The following is a 20,961-nucleotide window of genomic DNA, read 5'->3' as shown; positions in this document are numbered from 1 at the left end:
CTTAGGCATTTTCCAATCGCCCTCGTGCAATTCGTCGCGCTGACGACCGTCGTGTTCTCGACGGAAGTGCGGTGGAGTGTTTTATCGCGGATGTCGAGCAGTGTTTGCGCTCTGGTCGTCTTTCCGTTGAGCACGCATCAGTGGTCGTTGTTGGGTTTCAATCTGTGGCAGAGTTCTAACACGAGTCCTCATCTTACCCAAACCGTCGAAAGACCGTACGATGGAAACGTTTTAGACAAATATTCCATCTCGAGGGGTAAGTTTCTAGGCCGCCATTTTCTGGCTCAGTCTCTTTTCCCTGTTCTTATTGAGTTATTTATTTAATGGGCAGGTTCTTTAGTTTATGCGATTATAAATACGTTTCGAGTTGCGAAAATATTTAAATTTTGATGCAATAATTCTATAATTAAAATTTATTCGGTACATTGTTCAGACTTCGCGCGAATATCGTGTTTTTTCAGCAACAGCGCAATTTTTTAACGCGTTGCGATTGAATAATGATGATGGCGCCGAACGCTGACGCGGACAGTTTTATGCATTTAAAAAAGCAGCTTGTCGAAAAATTCAATTGTTTTCCAAACGATGCAAAATACCATAGACCGTCAGAATTTAATACATAAAGTTTGGAAACGCGCCTAAACACAACGTGACAATTGCATTTAATAATCTCTTACCAAAAATATCGAACGCTCATGAATTATTTCGCTAATTGTTTATTCATTACCCATGTTTATCAATCCGAATAGAATGCAATTTTGCTACATGGAGCGAAGCGCATAACACTCCATGAGCACAAGATTTAGGTAGCGTTAATTATAATATTCATGAATTACAAGAGCGCTGCGGGCAAACGGTTCTCGTGCGCATTTAAATTTCACGAATTCTAACAGACACATTGAAATTGAGCTTCGTGAAATTCCCGTATCTCAAACGATAGAAGACTATAGCTAGAGTTTTGCTTTAGAAAACATTGCGTAAAAATATCCTTAAACGTGTCGTTGGGTACAAAAATTCAGGTCTTTTAAATTTTCAAAAAACTATAGAATGCTAAGAAATAAGAGTGTGGCGTCACTTCCTGTACACGCCACCAGAGGGCTACACTCTTGTCTCCCACGCAAGCGCTCGATCGACAGTTTGCGCATACACTTCCCGATCAATCATCGACTATCTTGGCGCCTAAAACAGAGTTTGCTAGAATTGCCTTACTGGTGAGAATTATTATATTTAGAGATAGAGACAATCTCCTACAAAGCTCTCTTATTTCATTAATTCATATTAATTAAAAATACGAATGTGCACAAAGATCCGTAGTCTCAGAAATAACCTAAGATTTTGCTGGTACATTCTTAAGGCTTGTAAATCATAAGGTGTAGAGAAATTCTTTTTCGATCGCGTGGAGTGTAAAATACGTTTTAAAAGCGGTTTTGAGAGTTTTGTAGGTTAGAAAAAGCGATCGTAAGTGGAATGTCGTATCGCACAGCGCAATTTTGTCCTTTCGTTTTGTTATTTCTGTTCTCACGTTTGCAACCCCTTGCAGTTCTAAACTTCTTTCCCATCCCCGTGCAAGAGGAGTGTCTGTCCCAGGACAAACGACGACGAGGCATATGCATGAACACGTATGAGTGCCGCATTCAGCAAGGAAAGTCCCATGGACCGTGTGCACTCGGTTTCGGCGTGTGCTGCATATGTAAGTCCAAACTATTATACCCGATTCATTCGATTCGCGAACGTTTTATAGATTCTGTGACCAGAATTTTCAAGCCGCTTGTTACAAACATTCGGTGCGTGGGCGTCGTTAAAATTTTCGATAGCTTCGCGATTGGTATCGATAATTAAACCGGGTGGCATTTCCGCGTTGCGTGTAATGAATTTTTTGTCATTTATCGCGACGATCGACGACCCGTTCCGTTCGATTATTTCGACTGTTGAAACTCGCGAAAATTCTTGTCGAGATAATTGTTAAACGATAGAGTGTGTTGCGTGCGTAGATTTTTCGCGCGGAAAGGGATATTAGCCGATCCGAGCACACGGAATGCAGAATTATTTTACCAGTTGATTCGCTATTCGAGCTCCCACGTTACAATCTTTTTATTATTCGCGTAATTTTAGTTAAAACATTTTCCATGTTCGGTGTTCTTTTATTCGTATTTCCCTGCAGATTACTTCGAGCTCTCGTTGATATCGGGTTTTTAACGATACGATAAATTCTTTGTTTCATTTGTACAGTTATATTATAAAATTCTTGTCTATTGCGTATTTAATTTTCCGCTCTGCTTTTCAGTAAAGGTTTTTCAATGGATCTCGAGTTATTTCATTTAGATTCAATGCATATTTAAAAATGAAATTATACTTTTTAGAATTACACTAATATAAAATTATTATAGGATGGATATGCAAAATGATTCCCGCACGAGGCAATTTTCTTAATGTTTGGAATCTGCGTTTAATCGATTTAATTGGTATTACGTGCTGGGGGAATCTATTTCCAATGAAATAATTGCCAATTCTTGAAAATCTGTTTTAAATTGAAACGACCCCGTTGTATAACAGGACTGGTGATAATTATTATATAACTGTCTTTTTATTATTCATAATTATATGACGTAACGGTAATTATTATTATCAGACTTTCGATTCAGTTCGCTGCTCGAGTGATTTTAGATAGATTTTAGATATTTTTAAACGTGAAAATTTATTATAACGTTAATAATTTTTTTTTACATTTCCATACTTCGAATAATTTTTTAAATATTTTCATTTTTTTCTTTATTGCATGGCAATTTTACCTGCCATAATGGCGGATTAATCGAGGCTTTACCGTACAGTGTGTGACGAGCGACGAAATTTACATCGCGCAAGTATTCGTCGGGTTAACAGTGTCGCGCGGATTTGTTTTATCCTGAAAATTAAATAAAATTTCCACTATCTGCACCGAATGTTTCCACCTACATCGTGTACCGCGGATCGCAAATTGCTCAGTCTTCTGTACGGAACCACGTACACGTTCTATTTTCATTTCGCGTGAACATTTCACGGATATCGTGTCTGAAACTTTGTTACGCGATGTATTCCGCCATTAATATCGGTAGAGTGAACTTGCTCGGAGATTTTACCACTTTCCTGATGGAAACTTCCGTCGTACTGTATATGTATACACGAGAGTATACGGCAAGATAATTATAAAAAAAAAAATAATTACTTTCATCGGATATGAAATTTAAGTTTCATAAGTTTATCTTTCAACGTAGCGTCAAAATTCGTATTTTCAAGGAAATAGATTTTGAGAATCAACAAATCGTACGACTATACGAGGCAAGAAATAAGAATATTTTTCGTTTCTCAGAAAGTATTCTCAATGCGTTGTCTGTCGCGTGACTTGCAGGTGGTTCACGTCTTCTTTAAAAAGAATTTCGATATATTCGGACTGACAATTAATCCGAATTGAAATTACTCGTTTCGTTGCAAACTATACGAGGCAAGAAATAAGAATATTTTTCGTTTCTCAGAAAGCATTCTCAATGCGTTGACTGTCGCGTGATACGCAGGTGGTTCACGCCCTGTTTAAAAAGAATTTCGATATACTCGGACTGACAATTAATCCGAATTGAAATTACTCGTTTCGTTGCAAACTATACGAGGCAAAAAATAAGAATATTTTTCATTTCTCAGAAAACATGTTGGCAGTCGCGTGACCCGCCAATGGTTCACGCCCCATTTAAAAGCAACGTTAACATACCCAGACTGAAAAATGACCCGAATTAAAATTGTCCAATTCGTCTCGATGCCCCATCACTCGACTGGTTAATGTTTTCGTTTCCAAACGACGCAAAAACTCGTTCATTTTTCAACGTCCTCTCCGTTGCACGGCGCCGAATCGTAGAAAAATGTGTAATTGGGTAATCGGGACGCGCACCTTATTAACGACGTCGATTGGTCGACATCGGTTTCCTGGTGGCAGCGTTCGGTAATAATTCGGTTTAGTGAGCGTCGATTATGGTTAACGGTATCGCGATAGCTGCGCGCGGCCACAGGAACGATCTCGAGGAACGCGTTCTCGTTGGGCACGGAAAAGAAACGGGGAAAAGAGCACGTGAAACGGGAGGAACGAGAGGAAACGTTTGATACAAGCTCGCGTGCCCGGGGGAGAATGTATGGCACAAGTTATACAGTTATTTAATTGCCTCGTGTCTTGCTCGTGCGTCCCAGATAGACGATCGTCTCCTCGTCGACCTTTTCGCCAATTTCCTCCTTGCGATCGCCTTCAAAGGCCACTGGAACGCTATTAGACAATGTGCACTAGAACCATCGCGATTCTGCGCTCGTTTACTCGACGAGCCATCAACAAGTGACTCGTAAATCGTAGGCGAAGCAACGAAAGAAACGAGGTTGCATATAACAAGATACCAGGTGTCCGTGAATCAGCCATTTAAGAAAATGATGAAAATAAGGGCCACGACGGTCATATTCGTTATAGACAAAGCACGGTATCTGCAATACCTTGTTACCAGCGTCTGGGGAATTCCAGAGAATTGTCTTTTTCTCTTTTTTGGGGGAACCTTTCATTCGGTACGAGCGCGAGCAAGTTCTCAGAAATTAAATTTAAAATTTAAATTTAATTCGGTTCGAGCCGCCTACGGCTTAACGATGTAAAAAATGCATGATATGAGTAGGATAAACAGGGAATTACGTTATCTGGTACCAATTCTTGGATCAGTTTTATTATTTTACAATTTTGTCAAGAATTCCTCGACTTGTTCGGAAATACATCTTTAATTGATTTGAAATATATCGTATCATTCTTTGAAGTATAATATACAGGGTGTTCGGCCACTAACTCGTACAATATATTCACTATTGTACGAGTTATGGTCGTTTGAAAATTGGACCACTTTTATGGGGTTTAACTCATTTTGCGGGGTCAAGGACCAACTTTTCGAATATTTTTGCAATTTGTACATATTCTCCATCAAAATACGCGTAGATTGCTTTTTTAAACATTAAAATCGTCCAATCCGTTCAGAAGTTATGACATTTTAAAGATTCGCATGAAAATTCAGGCAGACATTTCTGGTCAGAAATTATATTTTCGGTAAGGAACTTTTTTCTCGAAAATGGGCAGGATTTCGGGGGTATGCCTATTCACGAAAAATGATTGTAATAACCCCCGCAACCGAAAATAATTTTTCTAAAACGATTTGAAACTTTTTGAAACAGAAAAATCGAAATATCAGGGTCAGTCATTGTATTTTCAGTAAAGAATTTTTTTCTCGAAAGTGCGTAAAAATTCGAAGGTATGTCTAATGACCAAAAATGATTGTAATTGACCCCCCAAACCGAAAATAATTTTTCGAGAACGATTTGAAATTTTTTAATTTTGTAGAAAAATTTCACACCTTCCCGAATTTTTTTCTAGAAAGTGGATAGGAATTCGGGGGTATGTGTATTCATAAAAAATTATTGTAATTGACCCCTGCAGCCAAAAATAATTTTTTTAGAACGATTTGAAATTTTTCTTTTTCGTCGAAAAATTTAGGCACCTACCCCCTGTCGATTTTTCTTAAAAATTCGATTTTCATTTTTACTAATTTTGTTTGGCGCTATACGTAAGTACCCATGAGCTTTACTTCAGAAAAAAGTTTTACTGAAATATATTCACTATTGCAGGAGTTGTGGCTGTTTAAATATTGGATCATTTTTATGGAATTTTTGTCACTTTACGGGGTTAAGGGCCATCTTTTCGAATATTCTTGGAATTTTTACATATTCTCCATCAAAATACGCGTTGTTTGCGGTTTTAAACATTAAAATCGTCCAATCCGTTCATGAGTTATGACATTTTAAAGATTCGCATGAAAATTCGGGCAGACATTTCTGGCCAGAAATTATATTTTCGGTAAAGAATTTTTTTCTCGAAGGTGCGTAAAAATTCGAAGGTATGTCTACTGACCAAAAATGATTGTAATTGACCCCCCAAACCGAAAATAATTTTTCGAGAACGATTTGAAATTTTTTAATTTTGTCGAAAAATTTCACACCTTCTCGAATTTTTTTCTAGAAAGTGGATAGGAATTCGGGGGTATGTGTATTCATAAAAAATTATTGTAATTGACCCCTGCAGCCAAAAATTATTTTTTTAGAACGATTTGAAATTTTTCTTTTTCGTCGAAAAATTTGGGCACCTACCCCCTGTCGATTTTTCTTAAAAATTCGATTTTCATTTTTACTAATTTTGTTTGGCTCTATACGTAAGTACCCATGAGCTCTACTTCAGAAAAAAGTTTTACTGAAATATATTCACTATTGCATGAGTTGTGGCTGTTTGAATATTGGACCATTTTTATGGAATTTTTGTCACTTTACGGGGTTAAGGGCCATCTTTTCGAATATTCTTGGAATTTTTACATATTCTCCATCAAAATACGCGTTGTTTGCGGTTTTAAACATTAAAATCGTCCAATCCGTTCATGAGTTATGACATTTTAAAGATTCGCATGAAAATTCGGGCAGACATTTCTGGCCAGAAATTATATTTTCGGTAAAGAATTTTTTTCTCGAAGGTGCGTAAAAATTCGAAGGTATGTCTACTGACCAAAAATGATTGTAATTGACCCCCCAAACCGAAAATAATTTTTCGAGAACGATTTGAAATTTTTTAATTTTGTCGAAAAATTTCACACCTTCTCGAATTTTTTTCTAGAAAGTGGATAGGAATTCGGGGGTATGTGTATTCATAAAAAATTATTGTAATTGACCCCTGCAGCCAAAAATAATTTTTTTAGAACGATTTGAAATTTTTCTTTTTCGTCGAAAAATTTAGGCACCTACCCCCTGTCGATTTTTCTTAAAAATTCGATTTTCATTTTTACTAATTTTGTTTGGCGCTATACGTAAGTACCCATGAGCTTTACTTCAGAAAAAAGTTTTACTGAAATATATTCACTATTGCAGGAGTTGTGGCTGTTTAAATATTGGATCATTTTTATGGAATTTTTGTCACTTTACGGGGTTAAGGGCCATCTTTTCGAATATTCTTGGAATTTTTACATATTCTCCATCAAAATACGCGTTGTTTGCGGTTTTAAACATTAAAATCGTCCAATCCGTTCATGAGTTATGACATTTTAAAGATTCGCATGAAAATTCGGGCAGACATTTCTGGCCAGAAATTATATTTTCGGTAAAGAATTTTTTTCTCGAAGGTGCGTAAAAATTCGAAGGTATGTCTACTGACCAAAAATGATTGTAATTGACCCCCCAAACCGAAAATAATTTTTCGAGAACGATTTGAAATTTTTTAATTTTGTCGAAAAATTTCACACCTTCTCGAATTTTTTTCTAGAAAGTGGATAGGAATTCGGGGGTATGTGTATTCATAAAAAATTATTGTAATTGACCCCTGCAGCCAAAAATTATTTTTTTAGAACGATTTGAAATTTTTCTTTTTCGTCGAAAAATTTGGGCACCTACCCCCTGTCGATTTTTCTTAAAAATTCGATTTTCATTTTTACTAATTTTGTTTGGCTCTATACGTAAGTACCCATGAGCTCTACTTCAGAAAAAAGTTTTACTGAAATATATTCACTATTGCATGAGTTGTGGCTGTTTGAATATTGGACCATTTTTATGGAATTTTTGTCACTTTACGGGGTTAAGGGCCATCTTTTCGAATATTCTTGGAATTTTTACATATTCTCCATCAAAATACGCGTTGTTTGCGGGTTTAAACATTAAAATCGTCCAATCCGTTCATGAGTTATGACATTTTAAAGATTCGCATGAAAATTCGGGCAGACATTTCTGGCCAGAAATTATATTTTCGGTAAAGAATTTTTTTCTCGAAGGTGCGTAAAAATTCGAAGGTATGTCTGTTGACCAAAAATGCTTGCAATTGACCCCTGCAACTAAAAATAATTTTTCCAAGACGATTCGAAAGTCTTTTTTTTCACCCAAAACTTTCAGCACTTACTCGAATTTTTTTCTCGAAAGTCGATAGGATTTCGAAGGTATGTGTATTCACCAAAAATGATTGTAATTGACCCCCGCAACCGAAAATAATTTTTCCAAAACGATTTGAAATTTGTTAATTTAATTGTTAATAACTTTTTGACGAAGCCTCCATCAACAAATTGGTATTCTTGATTTTCCTCTTATTTTGGCCTCTAGAATCTCCCATTAAAATTTTTCCCAGGTGTGGCCGAACACCCTGTATATGTCTGCAACAGCTTTGACTCAATTTTATTTACATCCATTATTCAACTTACAATTAACAAAACGGTCAATGAATGGAACGAACGTATGTGTCTCGATCACCAGTATTTTTTACGGTCGTTTAGTATAGGTGCACGTAACACATGTGCCCGTGTAATCCGTCACAAAGAACACAGGCCGTTATTTTACGTGCATTAAATACACGTGTACGTGTGTTGCAAACAGATCCGCTTATTTCGCGTGTACACGTGTTTTCACCAGAGCCGCTCACTTCGTACGTATACGTGCTTTAACTATTTATTACTTAGTAGCGAAATGGTTAAGTTTATGCGTATATCAGTTTACACGTATACGAACGCTCGACAAATAGCAGCGCGCGTTGGGCTGCGCGAAACTTCAAATGCACGTGCATTTCGACTGTTCGAACAATTTACTATTTGCATATTTTACGTATATCTGCTGCTAATCAAATTTGAGTATTTTAATTAGTATACAAATGTCTCTATTTTAATATCGTATTCAGAAAATCTCTATCAATGTTGGTTGGACAATTTGATTGCCAACATTTTGCTAATATTTATGCCTATAAATTCAATGAGTTTTCGAGTCGTATCGTCAGTGTGGAAACACCTTGTATTTAGTTTAAAACCTGCAATTAATTCATTAGTTTGATTTTATCTATTTTTTCTAACGAACGTACTACGTGCAACGAACTTTCCGATGTTCAATTTGATGGAACGCTGAAGGCACTGTATTTCTCGCCGAAAAGATCCATGAAAAGGACATTGCACTACACCCGCGGGTCAAATACCCGTAAACTTCCACGTCTATGGGCCGCTTAACACGTTAACGAATCTGAACGATCACTAAAATTAGATCAAACTGGGCTAAGTAAGTAACTTCTATCGATTTTGTAGACCTAACAACGACACTATGCTCGGCGAATAATTATTACAAATATATAACGCGAGTTCGTCGACCTAACGATTCAAAAATATCTCTCATATTTCGATAGAAGACAATTCTTTAGAATTCATCAGTATGGTTAATACATTATTTAATAGAGGTATTAAAAAAAAAAATGATTACGGTTTTCTTATTGAAAATTCCAATATTACTTTTTTGGCAAATTCAATAGACTCGCGATATAAAATTTTAGCGAAACGTTGCGTGCAATTTCAATATCGATTCTCCTGAAAACAATTTTGTTCCATGTTTTCGATTTATTTTTGCCTGTAGAACTGTTATACAGGTCCACAACAGGTTAGTTTAATACATACAAGGTGTTTCGAACTACGAGAAAAATAATCAACTTTTGCTCTCGTTCCAACGCGTTTCGAAGCACGAATAAATAACAAATTCTTATTCTCATTCCAAATGCGTTTCGTGTCGCGCCATCTTAAAAATTACACAAGTTTCAAAGCGATCAGAGCTGCTAGTTGCAGAAGGGAACGCAATGTTGATATTCGCTCCAGATAACTTTTGCACGAACGTGCATTGAATTTCTGAGCGACCGGGCGATATTACTTTCAAAACTCCGACTATTACAATTTTGTTTGCGAACTATAGCGGCCGGCAAGGCAGAAAACGGGGTTGTATCTGACGTAATTCTCGGTGGTTGGAGTCGCTATTAGTCCTCGAGCGAGAAATTTTATTCCGACCACGATAAGACGCAGTCTGTCAACTTTCGAATGTTCATCTCCGCTCTTTATTCGACATTCTCTTGTCAATTTTATTTCGAGGAACGATATTTTCGATATCGCCAAAGCCGAGGAGGCACGATGCACGGTCAATAGCGGCGCGCAAGTTAAAATTATAGTTCGGTCGGAAACTTTCGACAGGCAAAGTCAAAGTTCCGTTGTTAGCCAGAAACTTTGAGAGTTATTCGTGACTGTGTCGGTAAAATTTCAACGATTCCCCCATGAAGCTATTAACCATACCGGTACCGTTTATTGCCCACTTCACGGAAGAATTATGTGCCTGAGTCATAATCGCTTCTACGCTCTGACTTTAATCGGGACGTAATCGTTTTTGTGAATGGTTCGGAGAGAAAGTATTTTTAGTTGGGTGGTGAACGGGTCTTCCTATCAGTCGGTTCGGTCAGTAACACCTGTTTTACATCCTATTATGCATAACTGAATATATTCTTTAGAACGAAGACCGTAGTTTCAACCAGTTTCCGAATGTCCCGACCTTGTTTTTCAACTAGGCTACTTTTAATTCGCGCGGTGAGCTATTTTAAAACATTTCTGGCTCAAAACTTCTACGTTGATTGCGTCGAATCGCGTTCGTGAAAAATTATTTATTAACTATTTAGAATGATTTTAGATTTTGGCATTGAAGCACTCGTGTGCTTGCAATTATATTTATTTTATTTGTTACATGTGTTCTTTTACGTTTGTGAAATATAGAAGGTAAACGAATAGTCTGAGGATCGTATTATACGAAGAAGTAATGATAATTTTTATTTAAGTCACAGTATTTATATTTCTGACCTTTCTTTTGATATCAAAACACTTGTGTGTTTGCAATTATATTTTTTATCTTATTTGTGACGTGTATTCTTTTAAGTTTGTGCAACGTAGAAAGTAAACGAATAGGCTAAGGATCGTATTATACGAAGAAGTAGTGAGCAAGTGGAATTTTTATTTAAGACAATTGTAAACTACTTAATTTAAAATTTATCACAGTACTTATATTTGTGACCCTAATTTTGACGTCAAAGTTAATTTTGTTAGCTCCTTAGTGAAAGATCTTGTCAGCCATATATGGCAGTATTTAATGGCCCTATCTGAAAGTAATTTTAATACACTGAGACTGAAAAGTAATCCGAATTAAAATCACTCGATTCATTGTTAACTATACGAGGCAAAAAATAAGAATATTTTTCGTTTCTCAGAAAACATTTTCAATGCGTTGTCTGTCGCATGACTCGCTAGTGGTTCACGTCTTCTTTAAAAACAATTTCGATATATAAATTTCGATTTAAAACAACTGTAAATTACGTAACTTAAAATCTGTCACAATATTTATGTTTCTTTAATTTAATTAGTTCCATAGTGAAGAATCTTGTCAGCCATGTATGGCATAAATGCGACTTTGCTTGCGTGGTGGGTATTTAAGGGCGTAAGGGAAATGAAATGAAAGGATAGTTTGAGAAGTTTAGGCCTTAAAGACCTAACGAGACACGGTTTTCTGCAGAGACACCGCTCTATCAATTTTTGAGGTTGCCCACTGGCTTGTTTCCCGAGCGAAAAGAGGAAGAAAAACGTCCGCGTGGAACTGCTAACCGTTTCCTCGGTGTCGTGGCTGGCTGAATAGAGTCTCCGTGACTCTTAAACGACCGCTGAATGGATGAATGTGAACTCATTATCGGAGCTCGAGGCTGCTTAGGAGACCGTCGGATTGCGATTAATAAACCCTGCGCCCGAAAACAGTTTACTCAAAATTTCGAAACCGCTCGAAATGACCTTCCGTAATTGCTTGTTAGCGGTTTCGCGCTACGAAGCTCCTCCGGGGAAGCTTTCACTAATTATACACTAAAAATGTAAATTACGCAGCTGCTTGATCTTTAAACATCATTTTCCCTCGGTAAAGAATTCGTCGCCTTTCGTACGATTCGCTTACCGAGAATCGTTCGAGCTTAAAAATAACTTTTGTACAATTTTATGACACCCGTGAAAATAATACAAATTTATATACAGGGTGTTCGACCACCCCTGGGAAAAATTCTTATAGGAGATTGTAGAGGCTAAAATAAGACGAAAGTCAAGAATACCAATTTGTTGATGGGGGCTTCGTTAAAAAATTTCAAAATAATTAATATTCAAAATATATAAAAATACGTCCATGAAATGAGACCCATCTGCTTCTAATTATCGTCTAAACATAAATCTTGTTATTACATATATGGCGTCTCTAATTGTATCGACGATAATTTTATCGAATTACGTCGACTTTGCATCAGGGGAAAAATAATTTAATAACCCTGCCAATGCATCGAAATGGACGTAATATTTTTGCATAAGTGTTCGAAGCAAAAAATTGTTTCATTGCTTTCTAAAGTAACGGGAGTCCAAAATGACGGTTGTTTTTCACGAATCATCGCCAATTTATTCACAGGCAAGACAACATCGGAGACACGTACGGCACATGTTATTCAGTTGCCAGTCGTAATCAATGATCTCCTCACGTGTTAGGTGTTAAACTGGTTTCTTGGCATTAATCTTAGTCTCATTGTACACGTAAACACGGTATACATGTACTATCTCGCCGCGTATCATAATTCATCGTGTACCGTTGTCACAGTTTCCCTGTTGCGGGAGTACAGCAACTTCTTTTTCCCGTTATCACGGCCACCGGTGACATAAAAATATCAGCGACGTACGTAGAGACGCGACGTAAAACCAAGACGAGACGCGCGACCCCACGGTCAATCGTCGATTGTTCGAATCCCTCATAAATATGGACGCTGTACAAAGCGATGCTCCATACTGTTCAAGATGAAATTCAAATGCTGTACCAATATGCCAGGCGGACGTAAAAAAAGAGAATTTCGTCGCTCGGTTCGCTAAGCTGCGAAAACGCGTGCAAAAATGTACGAAAGGAGGCGAAAGAAACCGGGTAAAAAATTTATATCGACGCTATGACCTTTTAATCGTTGTTTAATTGACCGAATAACGCGTAATTCGCGTTGAAAAAAAAAATACAGATTTGTAGCAAGTTTTCTTAAACAATTCAACAGAGTCTAGAGACGTTCTCGACATTTGTTTATCTAGGAAATATATTTCGTAGTGACAAAAAAATTTTTCTTCGCGACATATAATTTTATCGTTTGGTTATCAAATAGAAAATATTTGTAATGTGTTGGCTGTCGCGTGACCTGGTGGTACACACCGTGTTTAAAAACAATTTTGATATGCTTAGACTGGAAGGTAATTCGAATTAAAATTGCTTGATTCTAGCAAACTATACGAGGCAGAAGATAAGAAAGTTTTTTTGTTCCTTAGAAAACACTTTCAACGCGTTGATTGCCACGGTGGTCACCGGCAGTATTGCTTGCAATGGAAGAACCCTAATGCTCGCGAGATCGTAAATAACAAAGAAACGTCGTTTTTAACCCTGTGGATTATTGGGACCACAAATTTAAACAAATAATCGTTTAATACATGTGATAATTTGAAAATTTATGCAATCCTTCATTAGTTGATTATTTTTTAAATGCTTCAAGTTGATTTCCGTTTACCAATTTGGTAAAAATCAACGTTAAGTAACGCACTCGAGATTCAGAGTCCACTTGAGGGTTAAACTTCCCAGTGAGGGCTCGACTTACGAATTCGTTATCTCGCTGGGCTCTCCGTTGGTCACGAAAGCTCGCAAGCTCTTAGTCTCCCGCGAAAAACGAAATCTTTATCGATGCACGTGATCGCAACACACTCTTACCTCACGAACGCACTCGAATTCGTTGTTCCCGTGGCCTGGAACCGGATCAATATTTTCGAGCGGCCAGGGAAGAACGATTTTCCACGCATGGAAATGGCCTGACACCCTGTCACCGTTCGCGGTTCGTTTCTTTCGTTTACCAACGTTACACGTCTCTTTTCTCGCAAGTCACGGCGAGTTGCGCGGACGAGGTGCAAAATAATCTGACCTACGTAATCAGCCCTGGTTTCCCCAACCTCATCGACTGGCCCATGAACTGTTCGGTGGTCGTACGGAAGATCGATAGGCAGGTCAGCCAGCTCAGGATCGATTTCGTCCACTTCAACATAGTAAGCCACGCAGCTCTATCATTCTTTGCTCCACTAACGGCATGTTAACCCCTCGGAATACTACGCATTCGTGATTTCAACCCCCCCGTTTCTCCCACCCATCCACCTAAAGCAAACGCGACACGCGCTGGCCAAACAAATCTGTTGACCTTTAATCGCCGACTCGACGGTTCGCTGACCGAAATACCTTTTCCAACCTTCTGATACCTTCGTTGCCGCCATAGGGTCGTCGAGGGGACGGCTGCTGTAAAATTCAACCCCGTCGACGCATGAAATTGCGTCGTTATAAATTAACTGGTCGACTCGGGGTGGAAGAATGAATTTTTTAGAGGGGACGTTTAGAAAAAGGTTCTGGGGGGGTTCGCTACCCTTTGCACGGGGGTGAAGCGGAACATTTATGGTCGAGTAATAAGGTTGTTTCGACGCTACGAATGTTTAAGTAAAATTTTAATTCACTGTAGGAGGAAAATGTCTCGAGATTAGTGGAAAATTATCTCTATTTGCCCGACGCCATTTTCTGTCTTAATAGAATATATTTTTTATTTTTACATTGAATGTCACAAATAATTTAGAATATAAATGGAATAACAATATATTATATTAGTGATGAATTATTTCAATTTGCACGACGCTATTTTGAGGGATTCGTCTTCCTCCATTTTCTGTTTTATTTTACTGTTCAATTCTTAATCGAATATAGTTTTTATTTTTACTATGTATTTGAATAAAAGGAATGCGTAGTATTCTGTGGAATATTCTATCATTAACGATTAACGAACACTTTTTATCTAAAATATTTTTCATATCTTGCTTAATTTAAGGGATATACAGGTATCGATAAAACGAGTTTCCTTAACTTTACTCAATTTTATTATTTCCTGTTTTTAAAACGAACGGTTTGCGGGATCGTAAAAAAGTTTGGCGGTTTTCGTTTTTTCTTATTTACGAATTCGACCAACGATCGAGGACCGGAATGAACTACGCCTGACATAACAGAAATGTTTGCCGTTCCCCGATAAAGTCGCGGAAATTTAGTTTATGTTTCGCTAACTACGTTGCAGGGAAGGTTTTTTTTTTCGCATTCCCGATGGCTTTTTCCGTTATATTTCATTGTATATAAAGGGCTCTTTTGTTTCGTACGGCTGGATAAAACTTGAAACGCTTCTACGACCTGGGTAAATTAAGTTACAAACTCCGGAATTTTTAATGGGCTTCCAGGGAACTTGTACATCTCCTCGAACCACGCGTTGATTTAAGCAAACTTTAACGCTAAACAGTTTTTAAAATAACGCGCGAGTCGGTAGTTGTAACGGAATCTATCGCGCGGGTTTCGAGGTACGAGGCGACCATGGAGGTAAGTTCGCCATTTTTAAATCGCCGGATTCAATTTAAAAATGGCACTGTTTCGTTGAACTTTCTTTGTGTTACAGATCTGCTATCAAAGTTGCACACAAATGGAAATGGAAAATGCACCAAATTTTGGGAAATAAAAATAGGAGAAACATATTTTGGAGCTGCAACCACTCTTCAAACTTTCGTTCTTTTAATATTATTTTAAATAAATTTATCATTCTTCTTTAAATAGGAGACACAAATTTTAGGGTTGCAACCACTCAAACTTCCATTCAGAAGAGTTAGAAAATATTATTTCAAGTGCATTCTTTATCTCCATTTCTTTAAATAAGAGACACAAATTTTGGGGTTGGAACCCTTCAAACTTTCAGTCTACTCATACTATTTTTAAATGTATTTACCATTTCTTTACAAACTTTTGACCACTAAAATTCAACGTACTCTAACTCTCTCAAAAAAAATTTACGTTTTTCACAAACAATCGCATTCTTCTCGATTGCATCGCGAGTTACAATCCACCGGGTGATCAATAAATTCCGAAACGAAGTTAGCGAAAATTCCTCGATGGTACTTGTTGATAAAACCGTATAATATTCGACATTAGCAATCGTTTAGTGGGAGCTTTTATCAACATTGTTGAAACGCTTTCAATCTGCATAAACGATAGGCAGTAATAATTTCCCTCAAATGGTCAATATGATTCGCAATTTCTGATAAAAATTTAATTAATTTTCTATAAGAGAGGGGACAAACATTTATTTTCCATTGTATTATACGTTTCTTCAAGTATCTATTAATTTCTTTGGTACAAATAATCCATAATTGTCCGGTAGTTGTAGGGTTAAATTATTCGGAGGATGAAAGTAGATATTTTTATTAGAAAATTTTTCACCGTTTCCCTGGCTCGCCTGTTGGTTAATTAATAAGCCGCGAGAATACGTTATGGCGGATCAAAGGTGGCCACAATCTACTGGCTCAAGTATTCGAGTAGCGTGGTATACATATGTATATTGGTCGACTGATAAAAATCGCCCGCATTTACTGCACGGCTTGTTCATTCACGACACTTATCGATCGTCGTAGGGTCAACCCAACGCTAGGACGGGCGTATGTGACGAAGATATCATGGAAATCAGAAATGGCAGGAGCGTGTTTCAAATATGCGGCTGGAACAGTGGCCAGCATTGTAAGTAAAAGTTCCTTCGTGTTTTCCATTAAAATTTATAATTCTACAATTTCATACGCAAAGGGGAATGAAAGTATTCCGGTTGCAAAAGAATTGCAGCCATAAAAAAGATTGGAATTTGAACCGAAAACGCATTTTATTTAAAATACTAAATCACGATGTCTGGAGCTCCAAAAATCGCACGGTCATCGAGAAAATTGTGCAATTATTTGTTTTCCTTTGTTTTATTTGGCGATTGTTAATCAAAATTGTGTACTCATTCACGAATATTGATTTAAGGGGATGTTGACGTAACTTTGTTCCAGGTGGAGGCGATTCTCCGTTTTCAAAATCACCTTTGTAACTTGTTTCCCGCAATATGTCGCATGCATGTGTGTCACTCGTCTATTCTCGCGAGATCGACGTCACGTACGTGCGATGATTGCTTGTCTTACGTTCGCACAAACGAATAAAGTATGAACTATAGACCAGTGTCAGATTATCCGTGATATATTATTCAGAATATTCGGCTGACCTATCTGACCCATCGACTGTCAACCTTTTTCAGAAATTTTTAAAAATAATTTTTATCACCGTTAGAATCGTATTAAATTCATGACGTTTGCATTTAAATTTGAATAAATTAGCTCGAAATAAAGTCCTTTTTCCTGGATTTGGAACAGATTAAAAAAAAATTCAAAAAGTAGGTAATAAAAAGGAATATATGTATATACAGGGTGTTTGGTCATCTCTGGGAAAAATTTTAAAGAGAGATTGTAGAGGCCAAAATGAGACGAAAATCAAGAATACCAATTAGTTGATCGAGGCTTCGTTAAAAAGTTATTAACGTTTAAAGTTAAAGTATGCACACTATCACGCGCACGCAGCTGTAAGCAGATTACCGTTTTACAGGCGGAACTTCAAACGTTAATAACTTGTTAACGAAGCCTCCATTAAAAAATTTCTATTCTTCATTTTCATCTTATTTTAGCCTCTAGAATCTCCTATTAAAATGTTTTTTTTAAAAAGGACCGAACACCTTGTATATTTTTAAGATTAGTAATAACAACAATGAATTCATTACTTTCGAGTCTGTTCCAACGTTCTAAAGGTATAGAAAATTTTTAATTTTTTAATTTCGAAAATAGAGGGATTAAATATGCCTGATCGCCAAACGAGTAATTTTCATGTATTCGTAGTAAATTAATAAAATTACAGTAATTATAATATCACGAAAATTTATACCATTGTATTAATATTCCGTATCGATAATCTCGTTTATTTTCGAATACGCGAATCAGGAGTTTCGAAAATTATATTTCGTTTGCCCGAAGACCCGTAGCGTTCGAGTTGCGCGAGTTTTCTTATTTCTCGTTACATAATACCGTTGGCGATTAATAAACCCAATCCGCGCGATAAATCTTCGCGAGAACTTCGTGGGTCGCGATTAAAATCTCGGCAATATCGCTACTACGGAAAGGCGCGAACGATCAATCTCTCGAGCAAAAACCGTAGCGTGGAAAAAAAAAGAATTAATGCAAAGCAACGAACGTTGAAAGATGACGCTTTCGCGTTCGTTTCTCGACTTTGCCGCTGGAAAGGCTCGATAAACTCAAAAATTTCGTACAGTTAAAATTCTATTATAGAATCGTTATTGGAAATCAATTTTCACGAATTAAATCTTTGTTTCTTTCCTCATTTTTGGGTAATTTTAACGCGTCAAAGTCAACTGTAGATTTTATGAAAATACGTGCTGATATTTTGCCGAATAATTGCAGTGGTTTTTCAAATTTCTTACTATCTTCGTAACGTATGCAAGGGTTCTCGAACGACAGACACAGTTCGCGAAATGATATCAACTAATTGTTCCATTAATCGATGATCCAGGGCTCAACTATACTAAATACAGTAACGCCAGATGTATATCAGTAACTAAGTCGAGCGTTACACCATATATAGCTGAACAAGTCAAATAAGATCCCTGGATTTAGTTCGACGTCGGTCCTTGTCAAACGTTCCATAGCTTTATTTATTTTAAACAGTATCAGATGACACCTGCTAGCTTGGGTTCTAAAGCCTCTGTTATAGTCTAATCCAGTGATTCTCAACTCCACGCGGTTGAAACATACACAAATATGGAGCCACCAAAAGTACTGTCAAATTTTAATATTATAAATCAATAAATACATGACATCAAATTTTATAATATCCATTTAATTATAACCTTTTAGAGCACACTATCGTCGATGAACTTTAAATTCCATAATCCATAAATAACATTTATCGTCGAGTCAAGAAAGATTGCCAACCACTGATCTAATCGACTATTTTCCATCCAACCACCCACTCCTCAACGCTCGAGCCCTCAAGGATCTTATTAAACCAGTTTACACACATTTTATTTCATCATTCGCCTGGAAAATTAAGAAAACGAAACATCACTCCGCTCAAGAGCAAACAAACGAAATGAATTTTCAAAAAACACCGACGAATATCTCAACGAACAATTGCCAATTTAAAATTTCTCTGCTTTAGAAAAGCATATCCGGTAGACCTTCGATAAAACATAATCTACAAACTATTATTATCGTCTCACATCCGTTTTAACGTGTCTTTGCAGTGAATTCATCCGTTCAGACCGTATTTTTTACAGTGTACATAGACCTGGACGAGGACGATCAGCCCCTAACGTTGGACTTCCGGTTGCCCGGCGGTCTGCAGTCCCGCATGTGGGAGATGCGGATCGTCCAATTGGATTTCGAGCAGCGTGCACCGATCGGATGTCTCCAGCACTTCCAGGGCGTCAACGGGACCCTGAAGACGCTGAATTATTTGTCCAACGGTAGATTCCTCGCCGACCAGGATTATCTGATTTGCGTACGCCAAGAAAGGGGGATGTGCGGGATTTCCTACGTACCTTGCACAGCTGACTCCTTCCGGATCGGTCCACGAAGGATGCAGGTCGCGAACGCGAACAACACCAGCTCCAACGAGTCGTCAGTTGTTGAGAATTCGACTGGAAACTCGACGCAGAATATGACTAACGACGGGAATTCTGCGAACAACACGGACGTGGATATCGAGGGATCAGGAACGAGCCCCATGGAACAGGAAATGGCTACTTCGATCAACGCGTCGAGTCCCATGGAGCAGGATGTCGCTACGAATGCCCAGTCCAACGGCCAGGAACGATGCAGGGACAGGGTGCTCATCCCTTGTGACTTCGAGGAATTTATAACGGTAGTATCTTGGATTCTGTGAGGATGGTAACTTTACCAATTTGTCCCACTGTTTCCCTTATTTTTGAAAAGCAGGTTACAAATCTCAGTGAAAGAAAGAACATTGCGTTAAAATTCTGTAGAGACTAATAAGTAGACTGCGGATTCATATTTTTATTAATATGAATTTATGAAATGGGAGCTTTGTAGAGGATTCTCTCAACCCTTAAATATAATAATTCTAGTAGTCGGTCGAGCGCTTGCGAGAGAGACAAGAGCGTGGCCCTCTGTTTAACCCTCTCTTTAACGTTTTTGGGATATTTCGAAATTATTAATTTTACGTAATCTAATGAAACAAACGATTAAATCTTAAGGGACGGAGTGGAATTAATGAAGTTTGTGGATTGTTGAGGAATTTAAATTGCATGTTTACGAAATTTGGTTGCAGCCTGGGAACAACGAGGCTGGAATTTGCAACCTTGAACACTGTGGTAATTCTCTGTGCGATGAAAACGAGGTTGACGAAGAAGGGAACTGTCGCGTGGAGACTTGGGCAACGCCCTTCCGTATAAGGGTGGCTTTTGGTCCTGGACAGGACACAGGGACCACGCTGGAGGACAATATTGGCATGTGTCTTGTGTACGAACAATTACCTTGCGTGTCTTGAACAGCTAGTGATAAACGAGTTCAGGAGTGGAAAGGTAGGAGTCTGAAATTCATACGGGTCGCCCGTACATTAATACCTTTCAGTCAATCGATCATAGCCACATAAATATTTAAATCCTTCGCAGAGAGTAATTTCATACCTCTGGTGACGTATTTGTTTCATTTTTTTTCTTTTTTTTTTAATATTTGTGACTCACGATTTTATTTTTAACGTTTGCGTTAACTTTACACTCTGGTGAGATTTGTTTACGCTTCGTTTGATATTTGCAAGACGAGGTGTGCTGAAATTTTTAATTCCGAATGTGGATCAAACGTTTTTTTTTCTGTTACTTACCTCGAACGCAGAATTTTTTTTTCCGTAGGGGTGACGCTCGAAAAGTTTTCGAACTATCGTGTCGTAAAAGAGTATAATTAAATACTAAAACCTGATACTTTCTTTAATTCACTAACGATCAAAAATTTACGAGATAAAATAGCTTCCGGGAGTTTGAAAATTATTTACTTCGTTAAATTTTAAACGTATAATTTACAGTCGAAGCGAAATGGATATAAAAATTATTTATTTATTGTACTCGTTGTA

At 37.5% G+C, this 20,961-nt stretch overlaps 1 protein-coding gene across 1 annotated transcript; it reads left to right on the top strand.

Annotated features, from left to right (window-relative positions):
* The first annotated feature begins 1,364 nt into the window (after nucleotides 1-1,364).
* LOC143348529 (uncharacterized) lies at nucleotides 1,365-20,641 on the top strand. Its single transcript, XM_076778825.1, has 6 exons — nucleotides 1,365-1,455; nucleotides 1,538-1,687; nucleotides 13,819-13,979; nucleotides 16,416-16,518; nucleotides 19,151-19,737; nucleotides 20,164-20,641. Exons 2-6 carry the CDS (start codon nucleotides 1,609-1,611, stop codon nucleotides 20,380-20,382), a joined length of 1,149 nt encoding a protein of 382 aa, XP_076634940.1. The 5' UTR covers nucleotides 1,365-1,455; nucleotides 1,538-1,608; the 3' UTR covers nucleotides 20,383-20,641.
* The last annotated feature ends 320 nt before the right edge of the window (nucleotides 20,642-20,961 follow it).

This window comes from Colletes latitarsis, chromosome 11, assembly GCF_051014445.1.
Source record: "Colletes latitarsis isolate SP2378_abdomen chromosome 11, iyColLati1, whole genome shotgun sequence".
In the NCBI taxonomy this organism is placed as follows: Eukaryota; Metazoa; Arthropoda; class Insecta; order Hymenoptera; family Colletidae; genus Colletes; species Colletes latitarsis.
Note: the sequence above shows the minus strand (reverse complement) of the source record. Positions and strands in the feature narration are given on the sequence as shown.

Coding starts and splice junctions, on each gene's coding strand:
- LOC143348529 (XM_076778825.1), top strand. CDS start 1,609: ATGAACACGTATGAGTGCCGCATTCAGCAAGGAAAGTCCCATGGACCG. Junction 13,980..16,415: donor ATTTCGTCCACTTCAACATA/GTAAGCCACGCA, acceptor CGATCGTCGTAG/GGTCAACCCAACGCTAGGAC. Junction 16,519..19,150: donor CTGGAACAGTGGCCAGCATT/GTAAGTAAAAGT, acceptor TATTTTTTACAG/TGTACATAGACCTGGACGAG.